The sequence below is a fragment of the Phallusia mammillata genome, chromosome 5, assembly GCF_965637545.1.
Source record: "Phallusia mammillata chromosome 5, kaPhaMamm4.hap1.1, whole genome shotgun sequence".
NCBI lineage: Eukaryota > Metazoa > Chordata > Ascidiacea > Phlebobranchia > Ascidiidae > Phallusia > Phallusia mammillata.
In genome coordinates this window covers 535,581-558,086 of record NC_137256.1, presented here as the reverse complement: position 1 = coordinate 558,086, position 22,506 = coordinate 535,581, and the positions used below count along the sequence as shown (strand labels likewise).

General features: G+C 37.6%; 3 protein-coding genes across 4 annotated transcripts; all 3 read left to right on the top strand.

Moving 5' to 3' along the window:
* Positions 1-315: 315 nt before the first annotated feature.
* LOC145227941 (solute carrier family 49 member A3-like) lies at positions 316-10,061 on the top strand. Its single transcript, XM_080092901.1, has 10 exons — positions 316-487; positions 3,967-4,178; positions 5,049-5,212; positions 5,439-5,521; positions 5,708-5,839; positions 6,221-6,340; positions 6,872-7,024; positions 8,051-8,205; positions 9,280-9,488; positions 9,770-10,061. The coding sequence occupies exons 1-10, from the start codon at positions 350-352 to the stop codon at positions 9,937-9,939; spliced, it is 1,536 nt and encodes a 511-aa protein (XP_079949027.1). The 5' UTR covers positions 316-349; the 3' UTR covers positions 9,940-10,061.
* Positions 10,062-11,536: 1,475 nt separating this feature from the next.
* LOC145227937 (alpha-L-fucosidase-like) lies at positions 11,537-16,443 on the top strand. The gene is made up of 7 exons (XM_080092899.1): positions 11,537-11,908; positions 12,224-12,356; positions 12,977-13,184; positions 13,845-14,025; positions 14,348-14,424; positions 14,795-14,918; positions 15,467-16,443. The coding sequence occupies exons 1-7, from the start codon at positions 11,552-11,554 to the stop codon at positions 15,896-15,898; spliced, it is 1,512 nt and encodes a 503-aa protein (XP_079949025.1). The 5' UTR covers positions 11,537-11,551; the 3' UTR covers positions 15,899-16,443.
* A 15-nt stretch (positions 16,444-16,458) lies between these two features.
* Positions 16,459-22,494, top strand: LOC145227933 (alpha-L-fucosidase-like). 2 transcript variants are annotated; one of them, XM_080092894.1, is made up of 7 exons: positions 16,459-17,155; positions 17,438-17,601; positions 18,928-19,060; positions 19,319-19,529; positions 20,365-20,545; positions 21,106-21,306; positions 21,576-22,494. In XM_080092894.1, the coding sequence occupies exons 1-7, from the start codon at positions 16,459-16,461 to the stop codon at positions 22,014-22,016; spliced, it is 2,028 nt and encodes a 675-aa protein (XP_079949020.1). In that variant the 3' UTR covers positions 22,017-22,494. The 2 variants fall into 2 exon arrangements, with proteins under 2 accessions (XP_079949020.1, XP_079949018.1); XM_080092892.1 differs by having other exon boundaries at positions 17,435-17,601.
* The last annotated feature ends 12 nt before the right edge of the window (positions 22,495-22,506 follow it).

Here is a 22,506-nt window from a genome sequence, read left to right as displayed (position 1 = left end):
ACCAGAACAAAGTTTTTCAGTTTAGTTTGTTTTTACGTCAGTGAACAGTTTGTGCAGTTTAAGTTTTTCTACGGAGAAAATTTATTTTTAAACTTGTGTCTCGTGGCATACCTTCCACCAAGTTTAAGTGTGAGTTGTAACAAAAATGAAACATAGCCCACTCTACATCTAAAACTATAAACGTTTGTCTCGTCTCAATAATTTTTGAATTTGTGTTTAAGTTGCATAATAAATGTGAAACAATAAACCATGATTAAGTTCTGAAAGAAATGCATGATCGTTCTGAAACCGTAAAATTTTTGTTTTCGTAGATTGCCGAACATAGTTCAATATAAACTTGACAATAATAATGTCTGAAGACGAAAAACATGAGAACGGATTTATGGGAAAATCATCGACCGAAATTTTACCCGATGAATACATCAGTTACACGAAACGTTGGTTCGTTCTTCTGTCTGTGGTCGGCCTAAATCTTGCGGGGGCAATGGTGAGTACAAACACATCACATCTACTTGTTGTTAGTTTTGATGCAATTAACATGGCTTGGTTGACTATTTGGGCTCGTTGTGTTGATAAATAAATATTAAATTTTTTGTACTAATTTAATGACTAATATAACGATCAAATAGACATAAAAAACGGCATGCCTTATTGTTCAAAGGTTTTGACAAATGCTTATGTCATCTTCAAATACATCTTTGTACCAATTAATATTGGAAAGCTCTGAAATATTGTTTCATAATGTTTGTTTTTTTTTCAAAACTTGTTTGTTTTCCTGAAAATCGTTTTTACACTTAAACAAAAATCTTTGAGAGCAAAAAGATCACATCCAGTATTTGCGAGTAAAACATAACTACGTTTCGACAGTTTCAATTGTCAGAAATAAAACCCACAGAAAACGATTAATATTTGTACCACATGATAAGTTATCAGGTGCATGTCAAGTATTTAATGTTTTCAAAATCCGTAAAGAAAAAAGTTTTGTTCAAAACATGTTCCATGCGTTAAGAAGTGTTTAATAACCAGTCAACATTAACGCGCCATCGTATGTTCGGAGTCAGAATTTTCAGCGATTCTATTGAACCACCTGTGACCAGCTTGCGTTGTTTATCCCAGGCAAGGTAGTGTTTGCATCGGTGCATTGTGCGCTGGTAATTGTTGGCTTGTGACGCAACAATTGCGGTGTTTGTTTACTGGGATCGTCAATCTCGTGCAAAGTCGCGCAGCAAAATGAGACCACAGAGGTCTCAGAATTCAGACAACAGAGCGATTGAATTCTGCCAATCATCCTCACAACACTGAATCTACATGTGGTTTCGACATCCTATCTCCTATAGCAGTGGTTCCCAACCTTTTTACGATCCCGTACCACTTGGACGCTCTGCACTGCAACGCGTACCACCATAGAGCACTAATATGCTCTATGGCAGTATGGTCGGCAACCGCCGGCCCGCGGCCCGGTACCGGGAGTTCGTTACCGGGCCGTATAATTTTTCAGGTTAAATGCTATAAAACGTTTTGCCCATGTATCCCGACCAAGATAAACTAATTTAAGCGTTTTTATAGCTATATATTTGTAGTTTTTTGAAGACCGGTCCGCGATAAAAATTTTAGTTTCAAAACCGGTCCGCAGTGCAAAAAGGTTGCCGACCCCTGCTCTACGGCAGTGGTCGTCAACCTATGGGTCGCGACCCCAAGTGGGGTCGCCTAAACTTTTTCTGGGGTCGCGAAATGTCGCCGAATTTAATTTAGCGCATTTTAAAATTGATAACAGAAAATAAAACTAATATTATGTTCTTTTAGATCGCAACTTTTGGTCTTGTTTTGTGGTACAGCTTTCTACCTCATGTTGCAATTAAATCGTGGTAGTGAAAAACACAAAATGCCTTTATCGCGTAACAATGGGTTTGGACAACATGTATTATGACTCAACACTATACGTTTGTATTATTTAAGGTGACACCAGAACGAGTGAATAGTTATTTATGCAACGTACCCAACTATGCCAAATTTTTCTAATCCCGTTTTTAACCACGTGGCTGTGTGAAGCAGGATTTAGTGCAATGAGTGTATTAAAAACGAAACATCGTAATCGATTGGAAGTGGAGCATGACATGCGGTTAAGCTTGTGCAAAGTCAAGCCGTGGCTTCAAAAACTTGTGGACAGTATACAGGCGCAACCATCTCACTAACAGTACAAATTAAATGTTGAACAATTTGACAAGTTTGTGTTCCGAAAATTGGGTTTATGTCTTAAATGAAACGGCTTGAAAACTTTTTTCGGAATACTTTTGTATCGCCATATTTGTTTGTAATTATGTACAGTTTGTGACTGTGTACTTGTTCTTTCGGTTCAGCATTACTTAAAACATTTTTTTTTGAAAAAAATGGGGTCGCATGTAAATTCTGATTTCATTTTCCCTTAAATTGGGGTCGCCTATAAAAAAGGTTGAAGACCACTGCTCTGTGGTACCACTTCTTGCAGAACAACTAATTTGTTCGAAACATATTTCATTCAACGCTATCTTAAGCACCAAAACAGTAGATGATATCTATCAATGAGCAATCATTTGATATAATTAACGCCCACTGTGCCGCAGCGTTGTTCGGCTTTTTATAGCAAGTAGCAACTATGCTTTTTGTTGAGAATTGACATGACCTGTATTTTGAAGATCGTATAATGATACGAAACAACAGGAATAGTTACGTAACAATGACGATAGGCCTGGGGAATGTTTTTTTGCAAACAAAACCAGATAAACAAAATATAAAGTTGCAAATCGAGGTTTTTGTGAACAAAACAGAAGCTACTCGCGTACCACCTGAAAACCCTTCGCGTACCACAGGTTGGGAACACCTGTCCTATAGGAATGGCACTGTTGTTTTAGTTAATAAACAATACCACTAAATATTTGTGTGTAAAAATATTACCTTTATCAAAAAAAATCATAAATTGGGTTTAGAAAGTTATGAAAAATAATTTGTGTGATTTAAGTGTTTTTAAACGGGTGTAACTGATGTAGACCCTCATATCGTTGGTGATGGCATGAGCATTGCCGAAACGTTTTAAAATAGTTATTTTGTCGCTGTTTTACGTCTTTTGGGGTTCTTATTTTCGTCATTAAACCCAAAATTTGTCAAAAAACTCAAAATTGCTTTTACAAGCTTAGTACTTTTTATGATCTTTCTTATTGTGCCGAAGTTTGTTTAGTTTGTTGTAGGCTGCCCTACTAGTGTTTTTCTGATGTTTAGCGGATGTGTGTCACCCAACATTTCAACAAACCACTCGAGTTAGGAGCGTCGTTGTAATTAATTTGTAACTTGGTAATCACGCCACATAAATTGTGACTCAGCAAATGTTGTTTCCACTTCAACGTCAATTAATGCAACATAGAAAACATATACCGCCACGCACACAATAAGCGAGTCCTTTTTGTTTGATTGTGCGGTTTCATCGAACTTTCAGTTGCCAACTGAGGTTCAAAACTAATTTTTATCCAAGGCATTAGTTTATCACACAAACTCGCTTCTTAACCAGCTTTAAGTTTTTACGGAAAGCTTATTACCAAGCAATCGGTTTCTCGTAATTCTTAATGAAATTTGACAACGGTTGAACGGCGTTATCTCGGTGCAAATCTAATATAACCCGCCACAGAGTTTGAAGTTCTGCGCAAGAGGCGCCTCTCAACCATTTATCACATGTCGAGCAATATTGCAGCAACAAAACCTTTTAAGAACCTTGAAAAACAAAAAAACACGGAAAACAAAGAGAGATGGGGACTTTTATGTTGTTGTAAGCAGGGCTGTGGAGTCGGTGGTAAACTAAACCTACTCCACAGCCCTGGTTATACGGCGGCCGACAGCACGAAATTGTTTCACGGAAACGAGGAGCATTTTAGCTTCCACAACAAAAAATTAAAACATAGCAACTTATGTATCTAAAACATCTTGAATATTTTGTTGCAGATCTGGCTTACATTCACTCCTGTGGCTTACAAAGCGGTCCAGTTTTACAACACCGACCTTGACACGATCAACTGGTTGTCACTTGTGTTCATGGTATCAGGGATTCCAGTAGGTGCGGTGGCCACGTGGTTGCTTGAAGCTTACGGTTTGAAAGTTGCTTTGCTCCTCTCAGCCTGGTTGGCTTGCATCGGGAGTGGAATCAGGATCGCAAGGTACAACGAGAGCTCATAAGTGTTTTGAATAAATCATTGAATGTTAGTGTCCAGTAACAGTGTGTACGGAACCAGAGTTGTAAACGGGTCTGAAATCGGAGCCCGAATCCCGGCCCGAACCCGAATCGTTTTTGAGATCCCGTTTAGACCCGAAAGTTTGATTGACAGGCCTATACATTGAAGCCTCAGGAAAGACCAAGACAACAAACACAATAGACAATTGGTCTTGAACAAGGCGTTTTGGGGCTGTTTGACATTGGGTCAGGTCCAGCAACTAGATTGTTAGCTAAATAAATTTACTAAAATATACTGACACAAAGTGTAAACTCAGGCCCGAACCCGGCCCGACTTACAACTCAGTAAGAACTATCACAACACTACACATTAAAAAAATCACTTAACATTTTGTTGTAATAATGCTTCTGCGTGTTTAAAGACACCTAAAGTTGTATAGAAATGTTTGCATTGGAAAAATGGCCAGCCTCATGAGCACCACATTCGTAGCTATTGATGGATTTTAAAATCAGGCTTATTAGAAATATGACTCTTTACTTTATCCAATCAGAACCGACAAACTTAACTTGATGAGCTTTAATCACACCAACGAAGGACACCTTGCAGAAAAAGCAAAACAAAAACATAAAAAAATGTTTTTGCACCAAAATTATTATGTAGCTTTAACGTGGATGAGATTTATTTTTGTGACAAACAGAATTTAACATTAGGTTTTGTTGCAGTATGACCTAAAACATAAGACGATATTTTGACTCTACAAATACGAATATTTCGCGGCACGCTTAAAAATCTCTTACAGTTTCAAACATTGAATCAAACTTAATTTTTGACAATATTACAATTTCACCGTTTCAGTGTAGCCGATGGATTATCCGACGATGCTCGCATTGTTCTCCTGTTCGTTGGACAATCACTTGTAGCCCTCGGCCAACCGTTCAGCATGTACGCTCCCGCCAAAACTGCATCCACGTGGTTTCCTGAACACCAGAGAGCGCTCGCAACAACCATCGCAGCTGTCGGTCAGTTGTCAACCAATGTGACGTCATAAACGGCTCACAAAAGTTTCGTGACGTCATAAACATGTTGCAGAAAATCTATCTTTTCACTTGGTTTATAATTAACTTCATACTCTGCAATTTTGTTTTTATGACAGGAAAACAACAAAACAGAATAATTATAACTAATCGCCTTTTTATAAATTGTGTTTCGACCACAATTTGCGTCCAACACATTTTCATGTTTCAGCGAATCCTGTCGGGGTTGTCGTGGCTGGCTTAGTTTCACCCTTATTCGTGCAGCAGGATGGAACTTTAAACGCATTTCATCTTGTAAGTTGCAGGAATATTTAATGATTCATTATGTGATAAACTTAATCATATCATCCAAGTACATTAAACCATTGTTTGTTTGTTTTTTGCTGGAGTTGGTTTGATTGTCACAGAAGTTTTTGCTGGAGTTTTGCTGGAACAACTTGGCAATGCAGAGTTATTTGACAAATTTTCCAACTTTTTCAGCTGATCACAACTTTCGCTCCAGCCGCGTTTGTTGCCCTCCTAACTTCTGTGACAATGACGTCAGCCGAACCCCCAAGCCCGCCCTCTGCTGGAGGGATTCGCAAACCTGGAGTTTTCGGGGATGGCTTAAAGGTGGTTGGGAGATTGTATAGTAATATTTATGTACTTTATGAACTTAAAGCTAATTGTTGTTTATTTTTGTTGTCAAATTTGATTTCAATTCCTTTTATTTTAATTTTTGCAGTTTTGTTGTTAGAAACAAAGCATAGGTTTTCTACGCAATCCTCGCCCTACATTAAAAAAAATTCGGTACACTGACCATGGGGTTAATTTAAACAAATTCACAACTGCCCCAGAGATTAACAGTATTTTATAACATGAACATGTACTACAACATATATTGACTACAGTTATGCAATGCCTATACGGTTGGTGTCTACGACCTTGGTAACATTTGATAAAATAATCATTTCATTGAAGAAAACTAGTTTGAATTTGATGTTTTCTTGCCAGGACCTTTTCCGGAATAAGAACTACATGATTCTGGTTTGGACGGTCGGTGGAGGAATCGGTCTCTACTCAACATTCGCGACTTTACTTGAACAACTTCTATGTCCGTGGGGATATTCGGATGTGAGTAGGATTCGATTGAACCTAAAACCTGAAACAACATTAGGATTCGACTGAACCTAGGACCCGAAACAAATTTAGGATTCGATTGAAACTAGAACCGGAAACAAATTTAGGATTCGGTTGAACCTAGAACCAGAAACAAATTTACGATTCAAATGAAACTAGAAACAAATTTAGGATTCGATTAAAACTAGAACCTGAAACTAATTTAGGATTCGATTAAAATTAGACCCTGAAACAAATTTAGGATTCGATTTTGAGAAGCACTATTAGGCCCAAAGTTTGATTGACAGGCCTAAATATAGATGTCTCCGGAAAGACAAAGACAACAAATACGATAGAGTATACAATGGTCTCAAACGTTTTAGGGTTGTTGGGCATTAGGTTAAGTCCAACAACTAGCTACTTAGCTGGTCAGACTTGCAAAACCCTGCCCGAACAGATTGATGGCGATTTAGACAACCAGGCAAACTTCCCCTCCCGCTTAAAACGAAACAAACTAAACCTGTCTATACCTCTTATGTGTTTCAGACGATGGCAGGAATTTGTTCAGCTGCCCTCACAGCATCGGGTGTCGTCGGTGCAGCGGTGATTGGAATCTACTGCGATTATTCAAAGCAATTCTCAACCATGGCAAAGTTGTGTTACACCGTCACTGCGGTGGGAACCATCATATTTGCTGTGGTAAGGAAAATATTTGTGATGCTTCGGTTGGGAGGCTAAATTTCTCAATCGGTTCACACGAACCTCATCTGCACGAATTTCGGCATTGAACTTGTAAAAAGTTGCATAAAAACTACCGAATATTCGGTTTCGGCCGAACCCAAATTAAGCCGAATGGTTGCTTTTTAAACTAACAAGAAAAATATGAGCTTTTAAACTCTGTCATGAACGTCCGCACTTAGTAACCAAGTCACAAAACAACAGAGAATGTTTGCACTTTCCAAATACTTCGCAGTACCATTGAAAATATCACAGTGCGCTGATGGGCCGCGGCACACAGTTTGAGAATCACTGATCTACAGCGTCAAGTTTACATTACAAGTACGTTGTTGTCGCAAGAGTTTGTGGGATTAGCTTACTAAGAAAACCGCGGGGTAAATTTAATCTTCAAACGCGTGTTAAACGGGAGGTCAAGGACGTTTGTTGTAAAGTTTCCTGTCAACAACTTTACGTTATCTGTTTCACTTATCAGAGTAAAGTATGCAAAATGATAAACCTTCTTTGGATTAGGCCTGTCAAGTTTAATCTTGTCAGTGTCACTTATTTGCTTCAATACAGAGCAGATAATATTCTGAGGGTTTGTTGGTTCAACTAAGGTCCGAAAATTTATAGATTTCGCTGCCTGTTTATTCTATTAACAAAGCCCATTTGTGCCCAGACAATCGTTTGTATTCTTCATTATCTCCCGATGTTTATTGTTTGCTCACAATATCAACTTTGCGGTCACGCGTACAAGAGCAGATAAATTTCAAGGTTGTAAATCTTATCGGTAGTTTCAAACCCACTTCGTTCCGATAAAGCGATTCATTGTCAAAGAAAATTCGAAGCTGTTGGGATATTCAATAGAAAACTCAAAAATCGAAAAATACAGAATTAAAAAAAGTTTTTGCAAACTTCCTTTTTTACCGTTTTTTTCACTTTAACATCGAAAAATACTAAGTTGAAATAACGGTTTTTCGAATGAGCTTAATATTTTTTACATTACAGGTTTTCCACATCAACATGGATTATTACATTTTGATCCTCATCATAGGTTTGGGGCTCTTTTCATTCGGGGTTTACCCGATTGGGGTCGAACTCGGGGCTGAATGCACTTACCCAGTTGGGGTAGCTACGTCATCTGGTCTTATTATGATGTCAGGGTGAGTTCTAGAATATTCTAGAAAATATTTTATCGTCAACTTGATACAGTAAGAGGTCAGGAAAGAAACAGTGAAATATTCATGAACCGCATATGCCATGGTTGATGCTGTCAAGTCTTGGGGGATTTTTACCATTTGGAGTTTAGGTTTCTCTATTACACTTATACACAGCGCATAAAAAAATCTTCTTTTGTTCCAACGAGCACTTGAGGAAAAATACAGTTAATTTTTCCATGGTGGTATATTTTAACCGGTGTAACGCTTTCAATAGGCCCGGTGTGCAATGATTTATAAATGAGTATGTCGTGATTGCTGGTCTGCATGAACGCTTCAGGGCTGATCGCAGTACGTGTGTTTTCCTTAGTTGATCGAATTGGTGATACGCTACTGTGAAGCTGACACGTGCATCATACAAGGCACTAACGGTTGGCGGTCAGTTAACTGCTATACATGAGATGCAAATTTTCTCTAGAAGATCTGTTTCAAAAACATGTCTGATTGCTGATATGCATGAACGCTACGTGGCTGATCGCAGTCGATTTGGCGATCCCCTACCACGAAGCTGACATGTGCAGCATACGACACAGGCAACAATGCTTATGATTCGACTTTCGGCGGGTTCATCACTGAGCCTGTGTAGCTGAGTTGGTAGAGCGCGAGTCCCGGAAAGGCCCCTGTCGTGGGTTGGAATCCCACCCACTGCAAAACCTTTCCAAATAGGGAATGCTTGGTGACCAGTTGATTCAGTGTAACGTATTTAATGGGTTTGGCAATACGAGCGCTTGAGACAAAATAAACTAAATTTTTCCAGGGCGGTACATTTTATGGAAGAGGAAGCTTCTGTCCAATATAATGCAACAAATCGGGGTGTTATCTTTCGTTTATTGAAAAGCTCCAACAAATTAAGCACACGCAGCGAGAAATGCATAGATAACGAATTATTTTTGTAGAGGTCTCTCCCGTCTCAATATGTGACGACCGGCCGATAAAAAATTATCATGTCCATGGTCGGGGTCCAAGCACAAACAATCCGGGGTTTAGTTACTGGTATTTAAGTTATTCTTTACTTTTCAGGCAAATTCAGTCGATAATTTTGGTGTTAATTCTCCAATCAATTGGACGCCCGATGTCTTACGAAGAAACCGTCGAGAACAATTCAAAGTGTTATGACTTTTTGGCTTCAGATGAAACAAGCACCACGTTAAGCTCGCCACTAGCTGCCGCTGCGGAGCAAACCACAACCCGAGGCGAAACCCAAGAATCGATCACATACGATCTGAGTGGTAAGTATTGAAAACATGCGAAACAGAAAGAGGTTACAAGTTAGAGCAGTCAGTCATTGATAGGCATTTGATTGATGTGGTAATTTCATTATCAGTAAAACAAGTAAAGCGACTTTATAGTTGTTAAATTTGCACGTGTTGTTTTTTATGTTAAAAACTAAAGCAAAATTTCAACAAATTTCAGTTGAATTTTGGAAAGTTTTAGTGTTTTATCACTGTGGCTTTGTGGCTACTTCACATTTTTGATTCAATCGAAGCATTTTTACGTTTTTACTTTTTAGTTTCCATGTACGTTTGCGCGGGTTACATGGCACTATGTGCTGTCGGATTGTTGATATTCTTCCGCCCGAAATACCTCCGCATGGCGGCCGAGCAAGGAGAGCCGACCGATCACTCATCCGATCTATCAAGCATGCACAAAACTTCGAAAGAAGATTTGTCGCAGCTCTAGCGCCACCTTTCGCACGTTGTTGGGAGTTTAATGCAATTCAAATTTGTTTTCCCGCCTTTTTTGCAATTTTCTGATCGAGTTCAAGTTTCGCTTTTTTCTGTTGAAATACACCAATTGCCTTACATTTTGTTTGTTTTGTTTAATCTTTAACTGGCAACGCATGCAACCAAATATGCACACAACACCTGCACAATCACGAGAACATGATGAATTTGAACTTTTGTGTGATTGAGTGGTTGATAGCGTAACCGCCTTGTGTTTGTCCGAAACCAGTTTCTGTCACATATCTCAGCCACATGGGCGCCGGCAGAAAAATTTGGCAAGAGAGGGCAGGTTTTGACACATATTTAGGCTACATGCTTAGAGGATAGATTACGATGTCATGTAATTATGTACATTCATGGGATCGCTGGTTTGCATTGACGCTTCAGGGCTGATCCCAATACAAATGTAGACTATTCATCTTAGCTGATACGGTTAAACAGGCGATCCCTTACTACGAAGCTGACAGGTGCAACAGTGCTGGTAATTTAACTTTAGGAGGGTCCACCACTGAGCCTGTGCAGCTCACTTGGTGAAACGCGACCCCGGAATAACTCCTGTCGTTGGTTCGAATCCCATAGCATGCTACATTTTTTCTTGTTTGTGCCTTGCTATGTGGGAATGCTTGCGAGACCGCTTAATTCGGTATAACGCCTTCAATAGACCGGCAGTACTGTGGTTTGGACATTCACTGACTTTCTCTCCTTCATTTTCAAGTTGACCTTAAGTGCCGGAGTCCAAGATCGGCACTAGACTGTAAATGTAGAGCGTCAACATTTTCACATCGGGGTGGCAATGACGCAGCAGATTTACCAAATATGCTTCATGATTTACATTTTGTTTTTTTATTGCATTGTTTACGAAATACAAGTATCCCATGCTAATGTTGCGAAAATATAAATCAAAATTTAATCTAAAGTCAACCGTGACATACAAATTCAGTCAACCGTAACTGAACGTTCCGGATGAGCAAACCTGCTGCAACATTTTGCAAATTGCAAAATTTATTGAAATATCAGAAATAACCGGATTAGTGTCACAAAAATGTGTGTCACATGAAGTCTAATTTAGCTTAAGCCAATAACTCCAGTTTGCAGTGTTACACACAAACATATGCTTTTCAAACTGTTAGATTATTTGACAATAATCAAACAATATGTGATTCTGATACAGTAAAACTTTATATAAACGAGACGTATTTAGTGTTTCTACTGCTTGTGATAGACAGAGTTATTTTTAGGTCAACCGAAAGTAAGACCATCACACATAATTTTGTTGCACATTTGAATTTATGTGGCAAAAAATAAAGCATGTTAATTAACTGCTTAATTAGCTTTGGGGTCGGGTTCTGGTATACTTTCATGACCACACGTCATAACTACGTCATACCTGCACACCCACCAATGACCTTTGCATATGATGAACTATGTCATAGTACGAACACGTCAGGCACATAATGACGTCACTGTGACGTCACACATTTTCCCTACGGGCTGACAAAATTTTCCCAATTTACGAAATAAACATCGCAGAAAGTTGTCTGCTTGCGTATCAAACAAAGTTTTACATAATGTTACTTGTTGCAGAGAGAAAATTGCCGATAAATGCGATGTTTTGTGGAAATATTTTGGTAGCAAGTTTGATTCTGTGTTTTGCTGCAAGCCAAGTTCTTGCAGATGAGGAGTTTGTTATGCGAGAACTGCAGGTTAATTTGGAAAAGTTTGGAAATGGAGTAGTTACTGAGGAATTTGTTGAGAAAGTTGAATTTCAACAGAAGAAAGATGTAAAATACGAGCCAACCTGGGATTCACTTGATTCCCGTCCGTTGCCAACTTGGTACGACGAGGCGAAGTTTGGAATTTTTATTCACTGGGGTGTTTTCTCTGTTCCAAGTTATGTTAGCGAGTGGTTTTGGAATTTCTGGCAGGTAAATAAATCATTGTTTTGCAAAACAGACCACTGTTACTTGATGCAAATTTTTGTTTTCAAATTTTTTTAATTTTGTGATGTTTGTTTTTGCAAAACATATATACCACTTAAATATGTAATGTTGTAAAACACAAGAACGAAAGAACAGGTGCCATTGGATAATAATTCTGTTTAACAGTTTGTTGTTTAGTGTTTTGCTTGAAAATATTAGACTCATTATTATGTTTTGACTAAATTATACAGGAACAATATTCTAGCATTGACAGTTTGACACATTAATATACTTTCCATAATCTTTGTACTTTGTTTCCAGGGTCCAACTCCTCACGCTGATGTTGTCAACTTTATGAAGCAGAATTATCCTCCAGAATTTACTTATCCCGACTTTGCGCGAGATTTTACAACTGAGTTCTTCGACCCAGAGGATTGGGCTGAAATATTTGAAGGTGAAAATAAATTTAATTTGTAAATATAGAAGGTGTAAATGACTGTTTTGGCTGATGTTTAAATTCAAACATATTGTGTTGGTTATTTGAATAAATGTTTCAAAACCCAAACATTTTACAAGTTTGGACATTTGTTTATGAACCAATAAGGAACCAATGTTCTGCTGTTTACACCTTGCTGAATGGATTTATTATTTTTCAATTTGTTCACAGTCAGTCATTATATTTATAAGTCATGATCTGCTGGTTTAAGCAGCAAAGACTTTGTTGCCTATATTTAAAACATTGATGCTGGTCTAGACAATTGCCTGCATGCAACCACTGTGTGTGAAGATTTGTTGCATCAAACTGAATCAGGAAACAGTTAATCGGAAATTGTTGGCAGTATTTCATTTTGTCAATCAGAAAAAAAACCCTAGTGTTTCTTGATTTTTCTTACTAATACCTCTTGTTTTAAATAATTCTTTAAGAATGATTAATTGTGTAAAGTAGGAAACAGTCATCTAAAAATGACTAAAAACGTGTTTGTGCCCATTTTGCAAAAAAATGTCATGTCTTAGGTGCAATGTAGGAATGAAAATTGTTCTGGTATGTATTTCTTAAGAGTGTTCTATTATTAGAATCTGGTGCAAAGTATATTGTCCTGACCAGCAAGCACCACGAAGGATTCACAAACTGGCCGTCAAATGTTTCGTGGAATTGGAATTCTATGGATGTTGGACCTCATCGTGATCTAGTTGGTGAACTTGCTAACGCCATCAACAAAACTTCAATCAAATTTGGACTATATCACTCATTGTTTGAATGGTTCAACCCCCTGTATTTAAAGTAAGTGGATTGAGTTTTATTTGTAAAGGAACACATAGCGACACAATTGCACTGAAGCAGTCACTAAGCGGGAAATAGCTGCTCAACGTTAAAATGTTATGAAGCGCAAAACAGTAAAGGGCACAATTGGTGGATCATGACTGAACGCGCAGCAGCTGCACCATAAGTTGTTTATTTAGTGGCCCACTTTTGTCATTTGTAAAAGCTCGACACTTTTTGAGTCATCTTATTTGAATTACCATTTTTAAAGATACCTGACTGTCATCTGAAGGAGCTTAAAAAGGCAAACTCTTTGTTTGAACAAGACAATGTAAAACCATAAGAAGGGATAAATGAACAATGGCACATTGTGTAATTCTGAATGTTTCACAAAACCTTAGAATCAACAAAAGTGCTTTGTCATGCATTTTATTAATTCTTTTACTTGTGTAACTTCCACAACAATTTAACTAAGGAGCTTACATGGGTTTTACATGTGATGTCTTCAGATGCAAAATATGGAATTTCACACAGTTTAAGGTTTCTTTTGAGCATGATTATTAAAAATTAAAATAAATTGTTTCTTAAGGATATAAAATTAACCAGTTTTGTGCTTAGTGAGTTTTATCTCAGTAAGTGCCAGATGTTTTGCAACCTTAAAAAAACTTCATTTTATTGCAGTGACCAGGCTGCAAACTTTTCTACTCGGAAATATGTGACGGACAAAACAATGCCTGAGTTATACGAGATCGTGAACAATTACAAACCTGAAGTTGTTTGGTCGGACGGAGACTCTGGGCCTGTCGAATACTGGAACTCAACTGGATTTCTTGCCTGGCTTTACAACGAGAGTCCAGTGAAGGTTTGTTTGTTTTGGTTCATGTGATGTCACAGATGGAAACTGGCACCATTTGTTGGATAACAAACACTGATTGTTAATCAACAAGCTGCAAAATATGCAATCCATCATGTGAGCAATGCTGCAAGTGGGAAGAAGAACTTGCAGAAATATGACACTTTCAAAACAACTTGTTGCATTATTTTTATTTCATCCCTGCTTAGCATATCTATTTAGGTTTGCAAACCACATTTTTTGACAATGTATCTCAGTTAGTCCTTTTCGAAATCCAACAAAGGTATCTGCTTTAATGTATTCAAGCATTTATTATTGTTGTGCTTTGCAGGACACAGTTGTAACAAACGATCGTTGGGGCAATGGTTGTGCCTGTCACCATGGAGGTTACTACACTTGCCAGGACAGGTGTGTACACAAATAGTCCTTTGTTATTCTTTCTCAGTCAAATTCATGTTGCTGTTACGATGTAATAACCATGTAACATTAAACACGTTAAAGTTGCTTAAATGAATGCTACATTGATTGAACAAAAAGGTCAAATGTTTTGGTTGAAAATCACCTGTCTTACTATCCAGTGCATTTAATTCATTTAATTAATTGTACATAACCGGTGTTGATAAACTTTGAAAAGTTTATATTTTGTTAGAGTTTGAAGTTAGATCATTTACAGTGTGTGGTTTTGCAATGCTTAAGTCTGTTGGAACTGTTGTCAGTTTTGGTTGAGGTCACTACAATTTTTGGGATAAGTTTGAAATATTGTTAATTTAAATTTCAGATATAACCCAGGAAAGTTACAGAACCATAAGTGGGAGAATTGCATGACAATTGACAGAAGGTCATGGGGTTATCGAAGAGATGCTCTTCTCGATGATTACTTGACAATTGAAGAAATCCTTAGAGTAAGAAATACTTTGTTAAAACTGTTTTGTTGCAAATGCTGCAATAATGGAATTCAACTATTTTATAGTTTTGTTATTTTTACAAAACCAACAATATTTATGGATGGGCCGAGCCGAGTCAAGCCAGAACCCGAGTACTTGATACCGAGCATCGCTGTTTTTGATGCTCGATGCTCAGCCAAACAGTTGCACGAACTGACCCGAGCATTAAATTTGCATATTCATGCCCTGTTAACATACGAAAGTAGTGTTTGAAAGGTGTCCAAGATCAAAATTGACTGTTAGATTGTGAAAAATGCGTATTCTCGGCCCTATACAGCTTAATACACCGCTGGTTACGTAACAGACCTTGGAAAGCTACAAATCTAGCTTGTAATAGGGAATGGTTGTGATGTCACAATGCACCGAGCATGCTCGCCGAGCATTGACTTGAGATGCTTTGTGTTCGACCAAACAGAACATTTTGCTGTTTTGGCCCATCCCTACTATTTTTGTTGCATAAATCAACTAACAGAAACAATTTCAAGTAAAAGTTGGTGTTGTTTCAGACGTTTACATCAACCATCAGCTGTGGTGGAAACATGTTGATGAACGTCGGACCGACCAAGGACGGAATCATCGCTCCCATCTTCCAAGAACGACTTCGACAAATGGGAAGTTGGTTGAAAGTTAACGGAGAAGCAGTTTACTCGAGCAAACCATGGAGATCACAGAACGACAGTCTCACTGATGGGATTTGGTACACTGCTAAGGATAAAGCTGTTTATGCATTTGTTCTAAGTTGGCCAGCTAATAATTTACTTCAACTTGGATCACCAATGTCTATGGGCAGCGATGCTAAAATATCAATGTTAGGAATGACAACCCCACTTAATTTTACTGTTTCTGGGAAAGTAATCCATGTTAATTTTCCCGATGCAACGATTTCTGAATTACCTTGTCAATGGGCTTGGGTCCTAAAGTTAGAAAACTTTAAGTAACTCACAAGATTTCAAATGAAGCCACAATTTAATCGTGATTTTAAGTGCAATATATATTATATTCCTTCTGTTTCTTTCAAATGTAACATTGTGTATAATTTTCATCCACTTAAGATTGTCCTACTTGCCAAAAATATTTCAAACGTAATAATGTTCTGTTATTGTTACTGTGCAACCAAATGAAGTAAACCTAGTTTTTGATGCACTTTTAACCTTTCTTCTTTGACATCTTTACTGCTATTTAATTTTATTCTACCCATTGTTTTGCTCATTATATATTTTCTATGTTTTATTATAATCTCTTTAAACTTCTGGGTTGATTCTAAAACAGGTTGTGGATTGTTGTTCCAGCATATGCTCTAAATATTGTAAAAAAAATCGTGTTGATAATTTTTAGGTTTTAATCCAACTATTGCAGAACAATCTATATGATGTGATTGCAACGTGCAGTGCTACAAGTTTGTTACTGTGTTGCTTTTAGTGCTTAATTTCTGTTTTCATGTGTTATTGTATGTTATATCACGAGCTTGATTCTTCACAGGAAATTTAGGTTTATAATAATGAGAATGTTAAAGCGATGTCGGTGTCTGTTAATAGTTGGATCTGTTGTACTTGCGGCTGTTCTGTACGTAAACCTGACTGATAACAATGCTGTTGTACTTGCCGGGACAAAATCAGAGGGTTCTGCAAAACAGGGTAAAGTATCAAGCAATATTGATGACACTGAAGCTGTTTTGAAAACAAAATATAAAAATCACGATAAACCTGAACCAGACGATCGGGGTTTGAACCAAGCGAACGACTTTGCCGAGGATTTATCTGGTTTGTTCCATCGGCCAATCACAAACAATAAAGACTTGACTGACATTTTGTATATCAGTATTTCAAACTCCAAAGGAACAACTGATAAAAAAATTTCACAAAAAATACACAGAGAAACAAAACCAGCTAAAAAAACCTACACAGCCGAAACACAAAGTAATGTGGATAAATCAAAAACTTCTCAAAACCAGATGCAACCAGAATCTGGTGTTATGAGTGGGAAGAAATCTGTGCAACCTATTGATGTTGTTCCTCAACATATAAATGTAAACAGTGTTCAATCTACAGCATCAAGTCTGAGAAAATCCAAACCAAACAGTTTGATCTCTAAAGATAACAGCAGAGTGTCAATTAAAAGAGTTGAAACACGACAAGAAAAGACAAATTCAGCTGATGCAAAATTTAAAGACAATCCATCAACTGACCCAATGAAAGGTAAACTACGATTTCATGCGCATATTGTGGGCATTCATAACTCTTAGCTATTAAAACCAAAATGACAAAAGCATGTTAGAAATAAAATTCTGTGCATAGAAGAAAACAAAATCGTTAAAAGTAAATTTGTCTCTGTCAAATCTATTCAAATCGAATTCCAGTAATGATTTTTTTTGTTATTATTTTTTGCATATCTTGGTGGTTTATAGTAAAACATTTGAAACAGTTGTGAGACATCTGCTCTTTAATTACCACTAGCCTTCAACCTTGTTAACTTAGCAGCAGAACATCATCTGAGAAGCAAAAGATATGAACCAACATGGGATTCAATTGATTCAAGGCCTCTTCCTGCTTGGTTCGATGAAGCTAAGTTTGGTATTTTCATCCATTGGGGTGTTTTCTCTGTTCCAAGCTACATCAATGAATGGTTTTGGTGGGCATGGCAGGTATGTGAAAATGTAGTACATGTATTTGGGGGAAAATTTGAATGCTCAAAACCATGTAAGGTTTATTATGGGTCCCCTTCCCTGAAGGGGACACATTTTGATTTTACTCGATTTGTTTTCTTTCTTTTTTTTCTTCCCTCAAGTTTGTCCACCCCACTTTGCCAAGAAATGTTTGATGGATTTGGATGAAATTTTCACAGATGGTAGATATGGTTATGTAGATGTGCCATTTGTTTTGTTTGACTCGATAGCCCCAGTGTTTACCCCACTAGCCCCCTAAAATGGGTGATTTTTTAAACAATGTCCGAATCGGATGAAATTTGGACAGTTTGTTCATTGTGCCATTTTAGGGCATCGTTTGTTGTGTTTTACCCTGTAGCCCCAATATTTACCCCACTAGCCCCCTAAAATGGGTGATTTTTTAAACAATGTCCGAATTGGATGAAATTTGGACAGTTTGTTCATTGTGCCATTTTAGGGCATCGTTTGTTGTGTTTTACCCTGTAGCCCCAATATTTACCCCACTAGCCCCCTAAAATGGGTGATTTTTTAAACAATGTCTGATTTGGATGAAATTTGGACAGTTTGTTCATTGTGCCATTTTAGGGCATCGTTTGTTGTGTTTTACCCTGTAGCCCCAATATTTACCCCACTAGACCCCAAAAATGGGTGATTTTTTAAACAATGTCCGATTTGAATGAAATTTGGACAGTTTGTTCATTGTGCCATTTTAGGGCGTCGATTATTGTGTTTCACCATGTAGCCCAATATTTACTGCTTAAGCCACCTATTGTTTATAAAACGTCCGATTTGGATGAATTTTTGATAGTTTTTTGAATTTGGCATTTGTAGCTGTTAAATATTGTGTTCCACCCTGCAGCCCTAATATTTACCCTACCAACCCCCCAAAATGGGTGAATTAATCAACAATACATTTTGACAGTTTGTATAATATGCCATTTTGAGATGTCAGTGTTTTATGCTATTTAGGCACACAAACTTATAACAATGTCTCAATTGCATGAGATTTGGACAGTTTGTACTTTACATAACTTGTTTTTTTAAGTAACACTACCAATCACTGTGTTTGACTTTATAGCACCGTTTCTTATGGTTGTCTGTTTACAACTTTGCGGTTTTGGGGACCCATGAGTTTCTGCCTGCAGAAACAAATCAAGATTATAAAAATGTTGGCTAATATGGGACCCAATATAAATAAATATAGAGAATATATTACAGTTTGCAGAATAGGTTGTAGTGTATATGCTATAGTAAAATGTGCTAAGCCACCCTTCTAGTTTTTAATGTTTTCTACTTTCCACCAAGGGGCCGACACCAAACCCAGCAGCAGTGGAATTTATGAAGCAAAACTACCCTCAAGGTTTCACTTATCCTGACTTCGCAAATATGTTTACAACAGAATTTTTTGACCCAAACCAATGGGCTGAATTGTTTCAAGGTATGTTCAACATTTTTAGTAAACCAACAGCAATGTTACTCGTTAAAATGACAAGTAACCCATAGCAAAAGTTTGATAAAGAGCTTTTGCAAACATTTGCCATTAAACAAAGCCTGTAATAAGCCATGTTGCACCACAGCAATTAAGTCGGGTTGAAATTTCTGCAAGGGGATGCGAGATCTTCTGTTTTTTTGACAATGTTTTATTGGTAGTTTAAACACACATAGCTAAATATTACTCTTTGGTTTTCTGTTTCAGACTCTGGTGCAAAGTATATTGTCCTGACCAGCAAGCACCACGAAGGTTTCACAAACTGGCCTTCAAATGTTTCGTGGAATTGGAATTCTATGGATGTTGGACCTCGTCGTGATTTAGTCGGCGAACTTGCTAACGCGATCCGAAACAAAACAACCATTAAGTTCGGGTTGTATCACTCGCTGTTTGAATGGTTCAACCCAAAATATGTAAAGTAAGTTTCTGCTTAAATCAGTTCTAAACATAACTTGTGTATATTATCTTAATACTGTGGTTCTCAACCTTTTTGCCTTTGCGGACCCCTTTTGGTACTGTCAAGCTAATCGCGGACCCCTACGGAGGTTTTGGTATTTTTTGCCCTTTATTAACAAACAACCAAAAAAGGTGCAGAATATACCAACCACGTTTGGTCCAGGACCAAAATTTCAATCACTTTGACTGGGCTGCGACATCGAAACTCAATTATAAAGAGCCATTACATTGTGATGTGACGTTGTTTGCCACTGAAAATTTACCTCTGTTGCATCACATTGGGGTTAAAATGTCACAATGCATTTTGGCTTGTCGCCTATGAAGAACCATTTTAAACAAGTTTCATGCTATTTTTAAACGCTGAGACATATTTTTTAAATAGCACTTAATCAATATCGTTGTCTGCAATATTAGGAACGTGTCGCGGACCCCCTGAAAATGCTTTGCGGACCCCCGGTTGAGAACCACTGTCTTAATACAAGACAAAAGTTGTTACAGTTTAAAACTTTTCATCAGTTGGAGGATATATTTTGGTCATTTACACACCTAGTTATAAGACTGTTTACTAAAAACCATGAATTTGCATGCTAAGCTTCGTAATTTTGTTTAACATTAGTAAATGCTTGTGGTTTATATGGTAATAATCACAAAGGAATTATTGTTAAGTAAATTTGGTTTTAATCTAATTTTTTGTTTGTCAAACTTATAAATGCCAGAAACAGTTTTCCAGCCCAGAATGTGAATTTGCTGACTCAGCATATATTTCCTGGCAAATTGACACAATTTTTTTTTGTTAGCGACAAAAAAGCCAACTTCAAAACAACGGATTTTGTGTCGGGGAAAACAATGCCAGAACTTTATGAAATTGTCAATCAGTACAAACCTGACATCGTGTGGTCGGATGGTGATTTTGGTCCGGACGTTTATTGGAATTCGACTGAGTTTCTTGCCTGGCTCTACAACGACAGTCCTGTGAAGGTAATGTGCTGTTGTTTAAATAGTTGGTCAAACCATCATAGGTTTATTCACTGGAATCTTAGAAACGGCCTAGTCCAGAACCTTAAATGGTGGAAAAATGCGGCGGGTTCTTGGGCCTGTACAGCTTTATACACCGCAGGTGATTTAAAGCAACATTGGAAAGCCACAAATCTAGCATGTAATTGGGAATGTTTGTGATGTCACAATGCACTGAGCGTGCTCGCCGAGCACCGAGCATTAACTTGAGACGCTCGGTGTTCAACAAAACTGAACATTTGCAGTTTAAGCCCATCCCAACTGGAATACATTTGTTGTCTACTTTTGTTTATTTTGTTTTTCTTGCCACTTACACTGCCATGGCTCGATTTGAATAATAAAAAGCAGTCACACAACAGTACAATGAGGATAAATGCAACCATGGATAAATGAGAAATAAGAATAATGTTGTGGTTGTGCAATAGGTCATGCTGCAGACATTTACAAACATACAATGACTTAGTAATGTTACCATGTACAGCACAATTGTAGATTAAAGTAAACTATGCACATGTGTTCATCAGGATTCAGTTGTGACGAACGACCGTTGGGGAACCGGCATCCGGTGTCATCATGGTGGATATTATTCATGTTCGGACAAATACAACCCAGGAAAATTACAGAATCATAAATGGGAGAATTGTATGACGATCGACAGACATTCATGGGGTTATCGGAGGGATGCAAAAGTTACTGACTACCTCACAATTGAAGAGCTTCTATCTGTAAGGACTTTAATGTATTAAAAGGACGACACATTGTTGGTTTAATGAGAATGTTTTGGACCTGACTTTGTTTTAAAAATATTTTAATGCATAAAGACAACTACAATGATGTTATGTATTAAAAGGACAAAACATTTTGAAGCATAATGGCATCTACAGTAGTGTTCCAATGAAATGTCATGAAATACATGTGCGACTTTGTGCGCTTTACCAAACTTTGTGATAAACATTTGTTTTAATTATGAACAAACAAAGATCTTTTGTTTCAGACGCTAGCATCAACCATCAGCTGCGGTGGAAACATGTTGATGAACGTCGGACCGACCAAGGACGGAATTATCGCTCCAATCTTCCAAGAACGTCTGCGACAAATGGGAAGTTGGTTGAAAGTTAACGGAGAAGCAGTTTACTCGAGCAAACCATGGAGATCACAGAACGACAGTCTCACTGATGGGATTTGGTACACTGCTAAGGATAAAACTGTTTATGCATTTGTTCTAAGTTGGCCAAAAACAAACCAAATCAGTCTTGGCTTTCCACTGGCCAATGATAAGTCAAATGTGATGATGCTGGGATTGGAAGATAACTTGAAATGGTCTTATTTAAATATTGAAAAGAGCGATGGTGTCAGAATCACTTTGCCGACATTGCCACCAGACAAGTTGCCATGTAAATGGGCGTGGGTGCTAAAACTTACTGGGTTTGACTGATGCAAGGTGTCAGGTTATAACCAATTGGATGATTGACTTTTGTATCATAGCAATGTTTTAATTGGAATTGTTCAAAAGCACTTTTCTGTATTGTCCTTCACTGTGTAACATGGTGTCTTAATTTGGTCAAAATCAACAACTAACTGGCATAAACCCTCCATGTGTATGTACTGCATTGGTAGGGGAGCTTCTTGCCAAAGACGCCTAAATTGTATATTTTTCATGTTCCCTTCAAGAGGGCCCCCAAGAGTTAAATAACGCCCCATATAATGATGCTGTTACATATTTTATTTCCATTTAAAATTCATGCTGTTGATTTTTTATGTTCAAGAAAGGTCTTTTTGTGCTGCATTTTTTACACAGTCATCTGCAATCGCTTCACTGTAGCATTCATACCCATTGTAACCATATGCATTGTGCTTCCTGTGCAGTTTTGCTTACATATATTTCTTCATACTAATAAATCTATTCAATCTCAGTTTAATGAAAT